Source organism: Melopsittacus undulatus, chromosome 20 (genome assembly GCF_012275295.1).
Source record: "Melopsittacus undulatus isolate bMelUnd1 chromosome 20, bMelUnd1.mat.Z, whole genome shotgun sequence".
In the NCBI taxonomy this organism is placed as follows: domain Eukaryota; kingdom Metazoa; phylum Chordata; class Aves; order Psittaciformes; family Psittaculidae; genus Melopsittacus; species Melopsittacus undulatus.
In genome coordinates, this window is record NC_047546.1 from 545,567 (window position 1) to 560,847 (window position 15,281).

The 15,281-nt window shown below is 59.1% G+C and overlaps 1 protein-coding gene across 3 annotated transcripts; it reads left to right on the forward strand.

Moving 5' to 3' along the window:
• The first annotated feature begins 23 nt into the window (after positions 1–23).
• Positions 24–4,788, forward strand: RHBG (Rh family B glycoprotein). 3 transcript variants are annotated; one of them, XM_034071235.1, is made up of 10 exons: positions 24–231; positions 1,717–1,903; positions 2,154–2,304; positions 2,388–2,535; positions 2,786–2,952; positions 3,122–3,259; positions 3,355–3,488; positions 3,859–3,980; positions 4,125–4,189; positions 4,337–4,788. In XM_034071235.1, exons 1-10 carry the CDS (start codon positions 51–53, stop codon positions 4,391–4,393), a joined length of 1,350 nt encoding a protein of 449 aa, XP_033927126.1. In that variant the 5' UTR covers positions 24–50; the 3' UTR covers positions 4,394–4,788. The 3 variants fall into 3 exon arrangements, with proteins under 3 accessions (XP_033927126.1, XP_033927128.1, XP_033927127.1); XM_034071236.1 differs by lacking the exon at positions 24–231 and adding an exon at positions 1,453–1,505; XM_034071237.1 differs by lacking the exon at positions 3,859–3,980.
• Positions 4,789–15,281: the final 10,493 nt, after the last annotated feature.

The window sequence follows — 15,281 nt, forward strand, 5'->3', positions numbered from 1 at the left end:
CCCCAGCCCCGTTTCCGTCTGGATCTGGGGGGGTTTTCCTGCCCCACACCATGCCCGAGCCTGGCACCATCTCCAGGCTCCGGCTCTCCGGGCTCTGCTTCCTCCTCCAAACCTTCACCATCCTCCTCTTCGCTGCCTTTGTACGCTTCAGCCCCGAGAGCAGCCCCGGGCACTGCTCCCAGCCCCCCAACTGCAGCCGGAGAGTCCAGGAATCGGGATTGCAGCTCCCCCGTGAGTATCCCAGCCCTGGCTCCATCCCTCCCAGGCACTGCTCAGCCCAAGCCTCCACCACATCCAGCGGGCTCCAGGCAGGGGGAATATCAAGGCACAGGGATACAGGACCTGGGGGTGGAGAGGAAGCAGGCACATTGCAAGGGATTCCTGCATGTTGGAAAAAGCCAGGCTCAAACCAGGGAGATTTCATAGGATCATGGAATGGTTTGGGTGGGAAGGGACCTTAAAGCTCATCCAGCTCCAAATCCCTGCCATGGGCAAGGACCTCTCCCACTGGAGCTGCTTGCTCCAAGTCCAACCTGGCCTTGAGCACTGCCAGGGATGGGGCAGCCGAGCATCCTATGGACCTGCTGGACTCTGCAGTGCCCAAACCCTCCTTTCACAGATGATTCACTCCTTCGGTCCAGCCCACCAGGAGCATCCTGAGCTGGGGAAATGAGGCGTTGGTCCTGCCTTTCTGAGGAAAGGGTTGGAAAGGGACCAAGGGATGGGAATTGAGAAGAGCAGGAACAGGAGCAGGAGCAGGAGCAGGAAAAGGAGCATGGACAGGGGCAGGAACAGGAGCAGGAACAGGAGCAGGAGCATGACCAGGAACAGGAGCATGGACAGGGGCAGGAACAGGAGCAGGATCAGGCAGGTTCCCCTGGTTTCACCCCACCCCACGCAGTGACTCACGGCTCCGGCACAGGGGAGGGACCGGACGGAGCTCCCAGCACAGCCCAGGGGTGCAAAGGGCACCGAAGCCCAAGGCAGAACCAGGCTCCCCGCTTGCACCAGGGGCTGCTGGGGCTGGGTGCGAGGGGCAGGGTGGGATGGGGGGGTCCCAGGGTTCAGCCTTGCCGAGGTTGGGCACGGGGGGAACAAGGGGCTTTGGGGTGGGATGGAGGAGATGGAGCCGCCAGGGGTGTTTGTGTGCCGGGAGGAGGAGGAGGAGATGGGAAACCCAGTGTGCGGCTGGGAAGGGACTCGGTGCCTCCTTTGCACCGCGCCAGGCCAAGGAATGAGCTCAGAGGAGCGGCGTCGGGCTGGGGTCATGCCCTGACGCCAACGGGATGGGGAACGGGAATGAGTCACTCCTGGAGGGCTGGCGAGGGCCCTGCTCCAGGCTGCGGCTGTGGCAGAGCCGAGGGCTGGAGCCGGAGCCTCTGCTCTTGGTGGTGCCATGGAGCTGGGACCCAGCATCCTCCAGCCCAGGAGTCCCGAGCCACCGAGGTCCCAGCCCCACCTTCACACCCCTGTAATGGGGTGCAGGTGGCTCTCGGGGCTGCAGGGTGAGCCTGTTGTGAAGGGGGTGCCCCAGAGCTATAGCAAAGGGTGCCACGGGACAGCTTCAGCCCCCACCTGCACAACCGGAGGGGCTCAGCTGAAGCCTTAGGGCCCCCAAAGCCTGTTAGAACATGGGGTGTCTGAACCCCTTCATGGGGACAGACGCTGCCTGCCCCCGCTGCCTCCAGACCCATCCCAGTGCCTCTCCTTCTCCAGGGTTCCGGGATGTCCACCTCCAAACTCTCCTTGGCTTTGGGTTCCTGGTGGCCTTCCTCAGCCGCTCTGGACCGGGCAGCGTGGCCACCAGCATCCTGGTGCTGGCCTTTGCCATCCAATGGGCTCTGCTGCTCCAGGGCTTCCTGCACCACTTCCAGAATGGCAAGATCCACATGGGAGCTCAGAGGTGAGGCTGCTGTGGCCCGAGCATCCCTGCTCCAGCCCTGGCACACGAGCTCCCTCCCCTGTGCAACTCGAGCTCTGCTCCGGAGGAGGATGAGGAGTGTTACCATGTGCGCTGGGTACCACAGCCCTGCCCTTTGGCATCAGCATCGCAAGGCTCGCACTGCCCCTTGGAGCAGTGGGATGCAGGCCCTATGCTGTGGGCTCAGCTCCCGGCCCCCCCAGCCCCACACCTTCCTCCTTGTCCTTCCCAGCATGGTCCATGCTGACTTCGGAGCTGCAGCCGCCCTCATCTCCACTGGAGCTGTGCTGGGCAGGGTGAACCCTGCACAGATGCTGGTGCTGACGCTGCTGGGAGTCACCCTCTTCACCCTCAATGAGTACATCCTGCTCAGCCTCCTGGGGGTGAGTCAGTGCCCTGGGGACGAGCCCTGCCTTGCCTATGGAGCCAGTCCCCCTCCCTGCACCGTGTTTGCTGTGCTCAGCAGGTGAGCGACAGCGGCGGCTCCGTCACCGTCCACACCTTCGGAGCCTATTTTGGCTTGCTGGTATCCCGGATGCTGCGCCAGCCCCACGGGGACCAGTGGGAAGAGCAGCAGGACACAGGGCACCCACCGGATGTCTTTGCTGTGGTCGGTATGGAGCTCGAACTCGGAGCATGTGGTGGTGGAAGGACATTAGGACAGCGTGGCTTTGAGCAAGAGTCCTGCAGACCATCAAGGGCAGAGGCTCTCCTCCTCCATAGGGGCCTGTCCTGGGGCTGCGTCACCCTCTCCAGGACCAAGCTATTCCCCACATGCTGTGAGCTGAGGCCGCTTGCATCTCTTGACGCCAGCAAGATCAGCCCCAACATCCAAACCTGCTTCTTCCCTCCCCTTGCCCACAGGAACCATCTGCCTGTGGATCTTCTGGCCCAGCTTCACCACTGCCACCAGTGCCCATGGCAGCGCTGAGCCCTGGGCACTGCTCAACACCTACTTCTCCATGGCAGCGAGCACCATGGCCACCTTTGTCCTCTCACCTGTTCTCTATGACAAGAGCACCCTGCACATGGTGGGTCCCCTACTGACACAAACCCACATCCATGGGCACGAATACACCCAGGGGATGTCCTTCAGGCTTTCTGAAGTTTGCTAAGCCCCAGTTTGAAGCCCCAGATCCCCCGAGCCCCACGCTGATGTCCTCTGCGATCCATTCCCCTCCCCATGTCCTGCTCCATCAGGTTCAGATCCAGGATGCCACCGTGGCTGGTGCAGCCGTGATGGGTATGGCTGGGGAGATGCTGGTCACCCCCTTTGGGGCGCTCATCGCAGGGTTCCTGGCTGGTCTGATCCCTCCGCTTGGCTTCAGGTTCCTCACGGTGAGTGGCCTTGGGAGCACCGAGGAGACCGGAGCCAGGGCAGGGACCCAGCACCCCCCTTGCTGAGTCCTGGCTCTTCCCTGTGCTCTCCGCAGCCCTTCCTGCATTCCAGGCTCAACATCCAGGACACGTGTGGGGTTCACAACGTCCATGGGCTGCCCGGGGTGCTGGGCGCCTTGCTGGGAACGCTGCTGGCAGGACTGGCAACGGCAGATGCCTACGGTGGCAGGTGAGGAAGGCCAAAACAGCACAGAACCAGATCATGGGGTGGGTTGTGTCGGAAAGGACCTTAAAGCTCCTCCAGCTCCAATCCCAAGGGCTGCGACACCTTCCATAGAGCAGCTTGCTCCAGCCTGGCCTTGAGCACTGCCAGGGATGGGGCATCCAAACCTCTCCATTCAACCCATCCCAGTGCCCCACCACCCTCCCAGGGAAGAGCTCCTGGCTCAGACCCCATCTCCATCCCCCCTCGGGCAGGTTAAAGCCATTCCCCTCCTCCTGCCCCTGCACCCCTTGCCCCAGAGCCCCTCTCAGCCCCCAGCACTGCTCTGAGGTCTCCCCGGAGCCCCTCAGCTCCCGATTCCCTCTCCCGGTGCCAGGCTGGAGCTGGTGTTCCCGCAGCTGGCCGGGGGCGGCCGGAGCCGCACGGAGCAGGCTCTGCTCCAGCTCAGCGCCCTGCTGCTGTCACTGCTGCTGGCCGGGCTCGGGGGCTGCCTCACGGGTGAGCTGTGCCTGGGGCAGGGCAGGGGGCAGCGGCCCCGGCGCTGCGCTCCGTGCTGCCGCTGGATGGCAGCAGAAGCCCGGCCACGGGAGCTGGGCCGGGGCCGCTGCCCCCGCTCAGCACCGCGGCTTTCGGCATCCTCAGGAGCCGTCCTACGGATGGGAGCGCTGGGAATGGCCTCGAGCGAGCGGTGCCTGCAGGACATGGAGGTAATGGGAGAGGACGGGGTTCGGGGGGGGGGGGGGAGCAGCATTCGGGGTGGGAGAGCTCCGGGAAGCCCCCCCCCGGTGCCTCCCGTCCCGGGCTGAGCTGCCCCGAGCAGGGCTCGTTTCCCTCCGTGTCTCTCCTTGGTGCAGGTGGATGAGGAAGGAGGTGAGCACAGAAAGGAGCCGGGTACCAGCACCTTGGTCTGATGAGGCCGCAGTGAGCACCATCGGTTGAGCCCTTTGCCAGCATCCCCAGGGCTGGGAGGCTTCTGCCAGCCTGGCTTTCCCAATGGGCTGCTCCGCTCCCGATGTGGGAGCCAGATCCTGGTCCTGGTTTGGGCACAGGCAGGTGCCCCACAGGCCTTTGTAGGGTGAAGAGATGCTGCGGGGAGCTGGGTGCTGCAGTGGGAGCCATCAGCTTGTTCCAGGGACACCTCAGCCACTTCCCCTCTCTGCTTTGTGCCTCGGGGTCCTCATCTACTGCTCTGCAAGGAGAGGAAGGCGATGCCAGGGGCTGTGCTGAGGTACCCAGCCCCACAGAAAAGGTTTCCTATGGACACTTTTGTGCACAATGATTAAAACACAGAGATTTTGTAGCTTCAGGATTCGCCCTCATTGCCCCACAGGGCAAATCTAAACCTTCTCCCCCTGGGACCACCCAAACCAGAGATGCTTTGGTGCTACCGGATTCCCAGGCCAAAACATAGGCCCACAGGGTTCCATCCTGCTGCCACCGCAGGCAATGGGCAGGGTTCTGTGTGCAGAGATCCCAAACCTAGTCTCCATGGTTCCGTGGGGCAGAGGAGGGATGCAGAGCGGTGCCCTACAAAGGGGGTGTCAGGCTCACAGTCACCCCAGCCCCACACCACCTCCTCTAACCTCCCCTTGCCCCTTCCCGATCTCCTCCCAGCACATCCCAAAAGCACCCCACTGCAACGGGAAGAGAAGCCCTTCCAGTGGGATCATGGCGAGACCCCCCCAGACCCAGGGCTTGGGGATGAAACGGACTTCGCTCCTCCTCCCTGCGCCCATCCCCAGCCCCTCTGTTCTGTAACAGGATTAGGGCAGCCCTGCGCCCTCCCAGTGCTCCCATTGCCCAGTGCTCCCAGTTTGCTCTCCCAGCAGCGTTTGAGCGAGCTGAGAGCTGGGGTGGGTGCCGATGGCGCGAGCCTGAAAGCTTCACTCAGTGAACAAATTGCTTCTCTGTAGGGGCCGTTTTCCTCCCAGGTTGAGCATAATGCTGGCAGTTTGGGGAACAGATGGTGCAGCTAAAGCACATAATCCCACCGGCCCCACCAGCTCTGCCCACAGCGCCAGGGGCCCGGCCCGGGACAGCCTGGGTCCTGGTGATGCCTGGGTGATGATGGCAGCTCAGGAGGAGCACGGGTGAGAAGCCAACCTTGTGCTTCGAGGGGGGTTTGGGGGCCAGGCCCTGCTCCTGCCTCAGTTTCCCCACTATTCCCAGCAGGGTTTTATCCTCAGCTCGCAGCCTGATGTGGGGAGATGGAGCAGGAGGCAGCCCCTGATGGAGGCCCCTGCCAGCATCCTTGTAGCCCCTGCAGACACTGGGAGCTGCTCTGGGGTCTCGGTGCAGCTTCTCTTCTCCAGGCTGAACAGCCCCAGTGTTCTCAGCCTGGCTCCTATGGGAACTGCTCCAGCCCCTGCTCATCCGGATGTGATCCAACAGCTCCATGTCCCGATGCTGGGGCCACCAGAGCTGCACCCAGTGCTGCAGGGGGGCAGGACCACACTAACACCCATTTTAGCCCCGTTTCCCTGGTTTGCTTCTCTCTCCACCAAGAAAGAGACTAAATGTTCAGTATTGAAGAGGTGGAAAGAGCTGGAGATCCCATTCTACCTGCTCCCAAGGGCTGGGCTCAGGCTCTGTGTGCGTCAGGCTCAGGGATGCCGGGACTTGCCTTGCGGAACAAGTCCTTATTGCAAACACAGCAGCAGGGAAAGCAGGATGAGGCAGGGGAGGGCACAGACACCTGCACGGAGCCAGCCCTGCCTGTGCCGCGCTGGCACCAGGGAGCCCTTCCCCATGCTGAGGACCCACTCCGGATGCTCCCCACCGCATCCCTGCTTCCAGGGCTTCACTTCATTCCCGTTCCCCTTGCCCTTGGCAGCCTGGCCCCCCGGGAGCCCCGGCTCTAACAGCTCCCTTTGGCCTCTGTGGGGCAGCCCAGCTGCCGAGAGACCTGCTTCAATCACCTCCTGCTAATGCAGGAGCTCCATCAGCTGCTCCAAGGGGGGGTTTGCAGGGCAGAGCAATCACAGCATCTCCCTGGTGCAGCTGGGGAAACTAAGGCACACAAAGAGGTGCCTGAGAGTCCATTGGAATTAGAGGCAGGACAAAGGCTGGGCTCTCCCAGCTCCCGGCGTACGTGTCCTTACACATCCCTCAGGAACAGCTGATGCTGGCGCTGTTGATAGGGAGCCAACTAATCATCTTTCCCACCTTCCGGAGGGTGTGAATCGTTATCCCAGTGACACCTGGAAAGCTCCTGTCAGACGAGGCTGGTGCACACACGTCTAATAATGGGCGCCATATGGGAGAGGGAAGGCTCAGGAGAGGAGAAGGGGCCCAACCGGCTCTGTAGCAGACAAAGAGCAGCACCCAATGGCTTCCCATCACCAGCACCGTTGGGAAGAGCAGCACTGAGCCATGGCAGAGATGCTCATGGCACAGAACAGGGAATCATGGAATGGGCTGGGAGGGAACTTAGAGCAAATCCAGCTCCAAGGACACCTTCCATTAGAACAGCTTGCTCCAAGCCCCATCCAACCTGACCAGCTTCTCCCCATGTGCTTTTATCCATTACTACTCCCTGCCCTTTGGTCTTTTACATCCAGGGTGGTTCCCAGCCACAAACATCACCACAGGCTTGATCCATCCTCTCCTCATCTCCTTCTCCTTTCACAGCCATTCGTCATCACTCCCAAGAGCATCCCACTATGGTTTGCTGCTCATCACCACTTGGGATGCAGGGATGCAGGAGACCCACTCCCCCTTGTCCCTCCTCATTACCCAACCAGCACTGGGCTGCATCCCTGCTGGCACCTCCATCCTCCTGGACACGATCCCACTGGTTTTGGACAGGGAGGACATGGTGTGAATTAGAGACAAATCCCTGCACTGGGGTCATTCCAGAGTCCACAAACTGCCTCCCTGACCCCAAATGTTGGGGGGCAGAGCTCGGCCCCTCTGCAGCCCCCACCGCCTCCCATCCACTGCACTCACAAAGCCCCATTTGAGCCTCCATCCATCACCAGCACCCTAATGAGGCATCCTCAGTGGGGACACAGCAATTAAAATCCCTGCTGTGCTGGCACATGGGTGGCTCCATCGGTGGCTGCTGCCAGCGCCCAGTTTGGGGTGAGCAGGGTAACACTGCCCCGGGCAGCACCTCAAAGGCATCTCCCCATGGGGGAACAATGGGCTCCTTCTTCTGGCTTCAAAGAAGAATCCACCCTAGCAAAGAGGGAACAAAGGCACCGGGAAAACTGGGAGTCAAGTTTATTTACAATGGGGATAGGAAGGGAAGGGCCTGGAACAAAGGTGTTCTGTCCGGGACGGGCACTGAGGGGCTCTTTCCCCTCGCTAATTGCCACTTGCTCCACAAGATCCATTTATCTTGCAGCTCAAACGGCCTCCTCAGCCCTGCAGGTTGAAGCACTGCTTGTGTGTGACGCTGCCCAGCACGACTGGGGTGCAAGGAGCAGTGGCTGCTGCAGTCCCACCATCCAAACCCATCAGGAAGCTTCCTTCACGCCTCCCAAACAGTGGGATCGTGTCCAGGAGGATGGAGGTGCCAGCAGGGATGCAGCCCAGGGCTGGTTGGGTAATGAGGAGGGACAATGGGGCTTGGGGCTGCTGCATCCCTGCAGCCCAAGTGGTGATGAGCAGTGAACCATGGTGGGATGCTCTTGGGAGTGATGGCGAATGGCTGTGAAAGGAGGAGACGGGAAGAGGATGGATGAAGCCTGTGGTGATGTTTGTGGCTGGGAAGCATTCTGAGATGTAAAAGACCAAAGAGCAGGGAGTAGTAATGAGTAGGCCAGGTTGGATGGGGCTTGGAGCATCCTGCTCTAATGGAAGGGGTCCCTGCCCGTGGCAGGGGGTGGAACTGGATGAGCCTTAAGCTCCTTTCAACCCAAACCAGGCCGGGATTTGATGCTGCCTTGACTGCTCCTCTGCCCTGCAGCACGCAGCCTCCCTGCTCCCATCCCTGCCCTCACCCTCAGCACATCCATGGGCGCAGAGCCTGAACGGATGGGAAGAGGAGGAAGAGGAGGTGGGAGCATCCCAGAGAGCCGAGAGGTCGAGCGTATTGACAGAGAGGCTGTTGAATGGCGCAGGGGAACAAAGCCGGCCCTCAGCCGGGCCAGTGGGGCTGTGTAAAGTGAGGGGCCGGCACCAGCGGCCGCGGGGAAGCCCTCCAGGCGAGTGGCCTTTAGTGCTGTGTTTGCCTAACCCCTGACCCTTCCTTTAGGGCTCTAATTGAAATCCCAGCTTGGTGACAAATTGGCATGACCAGCGGGCCGGGGGTGAGCCTGGGAGGGATGCTGGGAAGTGCTATCCCTGCTCCGGCAGGAGCCGCCCCATTGCTCCTTCCTGATCTGGCATGGGCCACCCCCAAAGTGCTCTACACCCCAGCTGAGGTGTTGGAATCTGCCTCTTCCTTCCTCTCATGGCACTGCCCAAAGGTGCCACCATGGCCACGATGCTTGAGCAGGCTCAAAGCTCCTGTAGAAACCCCCGTTTGGGATGAGGATGCTCCGATGCTCCATCAGCCCTTTGCAGGTTGCACCCCGGCAAACCCCAGCACACAGAGCCCAGCTCCTGTCCCCAGCCAAAGGGAAAGGTCCCAGCCCTTCTCTGGGCTTTTGTCCTGAAATAAAACCTGCTTTTGGGAGCCAAGAGGAGAGAGGAGCTCCCAAAAAGCAAATACAACTGAAACCCCAAAGCACTTCCCAGGGCCTGGGCGTCAAACCCTAACATTGAGCCAAATGGAGCTGAAGATGTCCCATTGCAGAAGCTCCTGGGACAGAAGCAGCCTTGTGAGCACCAAAATCTCATTTTCTGCAGAAACCAGACTGAAAACAGAGAGAAAAAGGCCCAAATCAGACACTTCAACACCCCCCTTCATCCCTTTTGCAGCATCCCTGCTGTTCTATGTGGTACCTCAGGGATACAGAGCTGCTCCACAAAGGTACCACTGCACCTGAGATGATGGCAAGGTGGGGATTACTGCTGGCTAAAGGGGCTCTATGGAGTTCCACCATAATCCTCATCTTTTCCCTTCACTTTTCCAGCCATCCCAGAACACCGTAATCATGGGATGCTGGGATGAGACTGCTGCGTGTTCCTGCCAACAGGTAGGGATTGAACAGTTGATGTTGTGCAGATTATCCAAGATGAATCTTAAGGGGGATGGAATAATGTGTGGTCCCTTGTGCACCCAGGCCCCCAGAGCACAAACAGCACAAGAAGGGACCAGTTCCAGCCTAAACCTGAGCAGATTCCACGTGCAGGCAGGAACTGGGAATCACATGGGCTCCTGCCCATGGCTCTGCCAGCCCATCCTGCAGGATTGTGGTCTGTTGAATCCAGACCCTAACTTTGGAGCATCCATCACATTCAGTGGTGTTTGTGCATCTACCTCATAGTAAAGCACCTTAACCCCCCTTGCTGCCTGCACCTCATTTGCAAATCATGGGCAGGGATTTTAACATACCCTAAAATACCTTTAACTGCAGGTTTCGTGCCTGTCACCCATCACTGATTAATGCATTTCATCACTCTTATTGTCATTATTGTTATTAAATGTGCATCCATCCAATTCAGACATCAAACCCCCGTCGAACAGGACAAAGCCGGGATTAAGCAGGCTTTGCTTTCAGGAGGTGCAGCCATCAGAGATGAGGGATCTGATGTCAAACTGAACCAGGTCACCAGTCTGCACAAGGAGAGGTACAAGGTGGGAAGTAGCTTCCATCCAATAGACCTCAGGCACCGGTGGGACCTGGGCTGTCTCATCCCATCCTCCTCCTGCCTCCCTGCAGAAGACTTTGCCATGTTTGAAGGCAGTGAAACCCTCTGAGCAATCCTGGAATTGTTTGGGATGAAGGGACCTTAAAGCTCCATAGGCAGGGATCCCTTCCACTGGAGCAGCTGCTCCAAGCCCATGTGTCCAACCTGGCCTTGAGCACTGCCAGGGATGAGGCAGCCAAACCTTCTCCATTCAACCCATCCCAGTGTCTCATCACCCTCCCAGGTATCTGCCTAAGATCCCGTCTCCATCTCCCCTCTGGCAGGTTCAAGCCATTCCCCTTGTCCTGTCCCTCCATCCCTCCCTCCCAAGCCCCTCTCCCGCTTTCCTGCAGCCCTTTTGGGCACTGGGGCTGCTCTGAGGTCTCCCCTTCACGCAGCAGAGGAGCAGGATCCCCTCCTTGAGCTGCTGCTCTGGGCTCAAGCGCACCCTGAAGCGGGGCCATGGGGCCCGGGCAGTTTTGCAGTGGAGGTTCTATGGGGCTTGCAGCCCAAACCCCTTGGAGGGCTCTCAAAGTGGCCTTGAGAAGGCTCCTGCTTCCTCTGGGGGGCATCCTCATGACGAGCGGCTTGAAGGCAGCTCCCGGCTGGATCTGCAGCACCCTTGGGCTGGCAGCGAGAGGCCAAAGGAGCGTGCGGGTCCCAGGCTCACAGGGAACAGCCCCGTTTCCCAGTCCCCATCCTCATAGAAATTCCCTTCCAGTCCCCCCAGTGCTTTTCTTCTGCTCTCTCCTTTAGCCGGAGCTGCCCTCCTCTTCCCCACTCCCACCGGGCGCTTCCCCCCTCCTCTGTCCCCAGCATCCCCCTTTTCTCTCGCCTCTCTATAAACAAAGCGCCTCAGTGTCTGGGGGGAAGAAAAGTTGCATTATGCAAATGGGAAAAAGCAGAGAGGAGATTTCTCACTCCGAGAACCCCCATTCCGGGCCTGCACCTCGGTTTCCATGGCATGGCCAAAGCCTGCTGGAGCCTGGTTTGCATACGGATGAGAGAGGAGATGAAATCAGCACGCAAGCCCATCGCTGACAGAACCCCATTGTTTGGCCCTGTCTGATTTGGAGGCTAATGAAACGCCATTAAAGCAGAAAGAAAGAGGGAGAAACAGCCCAGCGCTTTCATCCTGCCTTTGGTCAGTGCTGGGGAGGGGGAGAGCACCATGACGATGGAAGGGCTCAGCCTTGGGGTGAAGGTATTCCGGCACTGGGGAAGGAAATTCCCAGGATGCACTGCCCCTGCGAGCCGGAGCGATGCCGACGGGAGATGGTGCTGTGGGCAGAGGCTGGGCTGGAGAGCTCCTCTTGAGGAGGTACAGCATGGGAAGAGCCCAAGCTACAGCAGCACCCATCCATCCATCCCATCAGCGAGGGCGCTGACCCACTCAATCCTACCCTGTGCTCAGGAATGACACTGGGATGGGCTCAGCTCTCCTGGTCGCAGGCTTTCAGAGAGGAATCAATGGGAAGCTGGGGCACCAAAGGAGCAGGAAGCAGCATGCTCCTTCTCTTCACTTCTTCTCCATCCAAACTGGGGGAAAAGCCCCCACAAAACAGGGAGAGAAACACCCCTGGGTACCCCATCTGCCCCCCCATCAGCATCCTCCTTGTGCTATTCCCAATGTGTCAGGTTAGGGAGGTCCAGGCCTCCGAGGAGGTGAATGGGATGGAGCAGGAGCTTCGCTCCCTTTCCCCTTGCCACGGCCACCCAGTCCCGTTCCCCCTGCCCTGCTGCCAGCAGCACATTGTCCCCAGCGTGATCGGCCTTGAAAGGGCTGCTTTGCTTTCCCGGGGCCCATTGAAACACCAGAGACCAAAGGCTGCTCCCTCCAGGCGCTCGGAAACCTGGCACCTTTTCCACTTGGCTTCCCCGTGCCCCTGAGCCCAGCGGCTCCTGCTGAGGTTTTGCCATCAACAGAGTTTTGTTCCCTTTGGAGGGCGGCGCAGGAGGGACACAAGGACCTTGGAAATGGGCAGCGTCTTTGACACTGCTATTCTGCTGCGACCCCCCTGGCTGAACAAACAGCTCCCAGAGCAGCCGTTTACTCTGCTTCCTCCTCCGGGGGAAAACACTGCATCTTGGGCCTAATTAATTTACCTCATTAACATTATCTGCATTGGCTCCCTATGCAAAGGCCGCGTTCTGGGGGGGACAGAGGGGAAAAACCAGGGATGAAACATATCTCAGCCTCTCCCAGCCCCGACTGCGAAAGGGACATCGCGGAGGGAAGGGAGCTGCTCCCATCCCTTCATCCTGCACCTCGACCTCCTCTCCTTGGCAAACAGAGCACGGATGGGGCTGTGGTACTGCACACCCGTGCTGCTGCACTGGAAGCGCACTGCGTGTCCTTAGGGAAGGACGTGGATGGGATGGGATGCTCGTGATAGACCATGGGATAGATGCCCATGAAGCCAATGGGCTGCTGGTAACCAGGGAGCTCTGGGCTGGTTTATACCCAAAGGGGAGCCTGCGCTGTGCTTAGAACCTGAGTTTTCCCAGGTTCAGGAAGCTGCCGGGGAGGCAGAGGGCCCTGTGGAGCATCCGCTTTCCCTGCTCCTGCCTAGCAAAGCCCTGCTCTGCCGGCTTGTTCTTTTCCCTGCCAGATGCCAGCTCTCTTCAGGCTCTTTCTTCTCCCCACGCTTTGCTTTGCCGCATGGATCCGGAAACCAGAAACAAAAGGAGAGGAAAGAAAATGGGATGGATGCTGGGGGGGAGGTGGGGAAGGGGGAGTTTCCCTTCCGTTAAAGCTTTTTGCAGCTCTCCCAATATGAGACACTCTGGAATCTCACATGAGGAGTGCGTGTGCCCACGTGCACGGCCACGTGATGGGTGCCCGGCTCTGCCAGGCGAAAAGGAGGAGGATGGGGTTGCATCCCGAGCCCTTTGCCTGGAAAACCAGGAGGATGCAGAAGGGAGAAGCTCCTCTCTGCTCCCAACCTGCATTCCCAAAGCTTAGGAAGGGAAATCCCCCATTCCCGTCTTCATCTCCAGCGATCCTCCTAGGGTTTGTTCCTTGTAGCTTGGGGTGTGTTTCCATATGGAATGTCGGCTCCCCACAGCAGTCGCTCTGTGCACGCCGCCTTTCCCAACAGTTCAAAACCCAGCTTCCCCCTTCAAATTCCCTGAATGTTAAGGCCACGAGGAGCTGCTCCCATCCTCGGGAGCCCCGTCGGGATTCTCCGCACCAGAGGAATGGGAATGGGAAGAAACCTTTGTGTCCTGATGGACAAGGAGGAGAGGTCCCTTTAGCATCACTTGTGCTCCAGCTCAAGTGAGTTCCTGGAGGAGAGCCCTTGGTCCCGGCAGGTGGGAGATGCTCCCACCACCAGGAACCTGCTATTAGCAGTGGGTGCTTTATCCACCCCATTCCCAATGATGTCCTTTTTCCCTTCATTTTGGGCTTGGGTTTTCCTCCTTTTCCTCCAGTTTTAATGTGTCCTTTGCCCTCCGAGCTGGAATTTGCCATTTAATCAACTTCGACCCGGATCGCCTGGAGGGGGTTTGGGAAAAGGGGAGGAGGGGATTGGGGGGGGGGGGGGGGAAAGAATGGAAACGCTAATGTCCCATCCCCTCCCTAAAATGAGTTTTAATTGTAATCCTTTAATCCCTCTCAGATGGCCCTCTCTCCACTGATGTTTTCCATAATTATTCCTTGCCATTTTCCCATCGGGCTCAGGAGTGTCTTCAAGAGGGAGGGGGTGGAGAAAAGGCCCTTTTATAAACTAATAATAATGGGGCAAATTAAGACACAAAGAGGCAAATAACAAGGGGGCGAGGGCTGAATGGGCATTATTAATGCCTCCCCCCCCAAATTTCGGTGCTGGTGCTCTCAGCCACCCCAATCAGTGGGCAATTGAGGCTCGAGTGGCTGCACCCTCCCACAATGACCCACATTTAGCCCAAGTGGCTGCATTGAGGGAGGACCAGGTGCGCGGGATTGGGAATCTGGGAATGCGCCTCCAGGCAGCGTCTGGCCTGCGGGATTCCATGCTGGATCCCGGGAATGAGGAGCATCCAGGGCCCTCTGCCCATCCTCTGCCCCCCTGGATAGCTTGGCTCCCAGCAGTACCCAGTGTCACTGGGGATCCCTGTGTGCCATGGGGTGCACATCGCAGCCAGCCCCGGACGGATGGGACCTGTTGGAGGGACCAAAGGCCAATAAAGGTGTTAGGGATGCTCCTGAGGGCTTGGGAATGGGAACCCTCTGGCACTTGGGGGCTCAGGGGCTCTAAACAGGGGGGTTAATTCAGGGGGGGTAACGATGACCTCCCTTTGAGAGGATGTAGGCCCCAGGGAGCAGGAATAGGGATTGGGATGCTGATGCCAGAGCATCTGTGGCAAAGCATCCTGGAGAAAAGGACCCATTTACAGAGCACTGAGCTCATATTCCACCTGGGAAGCCTCTTCTCTGGCTCTGATGGGGGTTAATCCACCCCGAGCATCTCCTTCACCCTCCCAGCCCTAAAGCTCACCCATCCCTGCTAATCATCCCATGACTTCAAGCAGCCTGACCCAAAACGCCTGCTCCTATTCCTTCCTGCTTCCTCCTCGCAGCAGCCAGCCCCGTATCCCATCGGGATGAGAGTGCCACGAAGGGCACGGCCACGGTGACCCCGAAGGGCAAGGGATTCTTGCAGGAACAAAGAGCCCCTGTGTGCCGGCCGCCGGGAGTTTGTGTGCAATTAAGTGGGGGCAAAGCAAACAGAGGCAGGTCATGAGCATGGAGCTGAGGGTGCTTTTATAGACTCCCGGCTCCAGGGAATGGGAAGCAGCAGGAAAACGAGAGGAGGCCCAAAGTGAAACTGGGATGAGAGCAAGGGGAAGGGCTGCACCAGCAGCATCCCTTTAATCCGCAATGGATGCACATCCGAGGGAGAAGGGCTTCAGGGATGGAGGGGAGTGGTGGGAATGTTGGACATTCCATATGCACTTATCCACAGTTCACTGAAACGACCAAAAATGAAGGAGTTTTGGGCTGGGTTTTGTTACCAGCCCTCAACACAAGCACCAGAGCAATGCCTTAGCGGGGTTCTGTGCTGCCGACAGGGA

Excerpts from the sequence above, each read along its gene's own strand:
- RHBG (XM_034071235.1), top strand. The coding sequence starts at position 51 with ATGCCCGAGCCTGGCACCATCTCCAGGCTCCGGCTCTCCGGGCTCTGC. Across the intron at positions 2,305-2,387 it reads TCCTGCTCAGCCTCCTGGGG|GTGAGCGACAGCGGCGGCTC; the intron begins GTGAGTCAGTGC and ends TGTGCTCAGCAG. Across the intron at positions 3,260-3,354 it reads TTGGCTTCAGGTTCCTCACG|CCCTTCCTGCATTCCAGGCT; the intron begins GTGAGTGGCCTT and ends TGCTCTCCGCAG.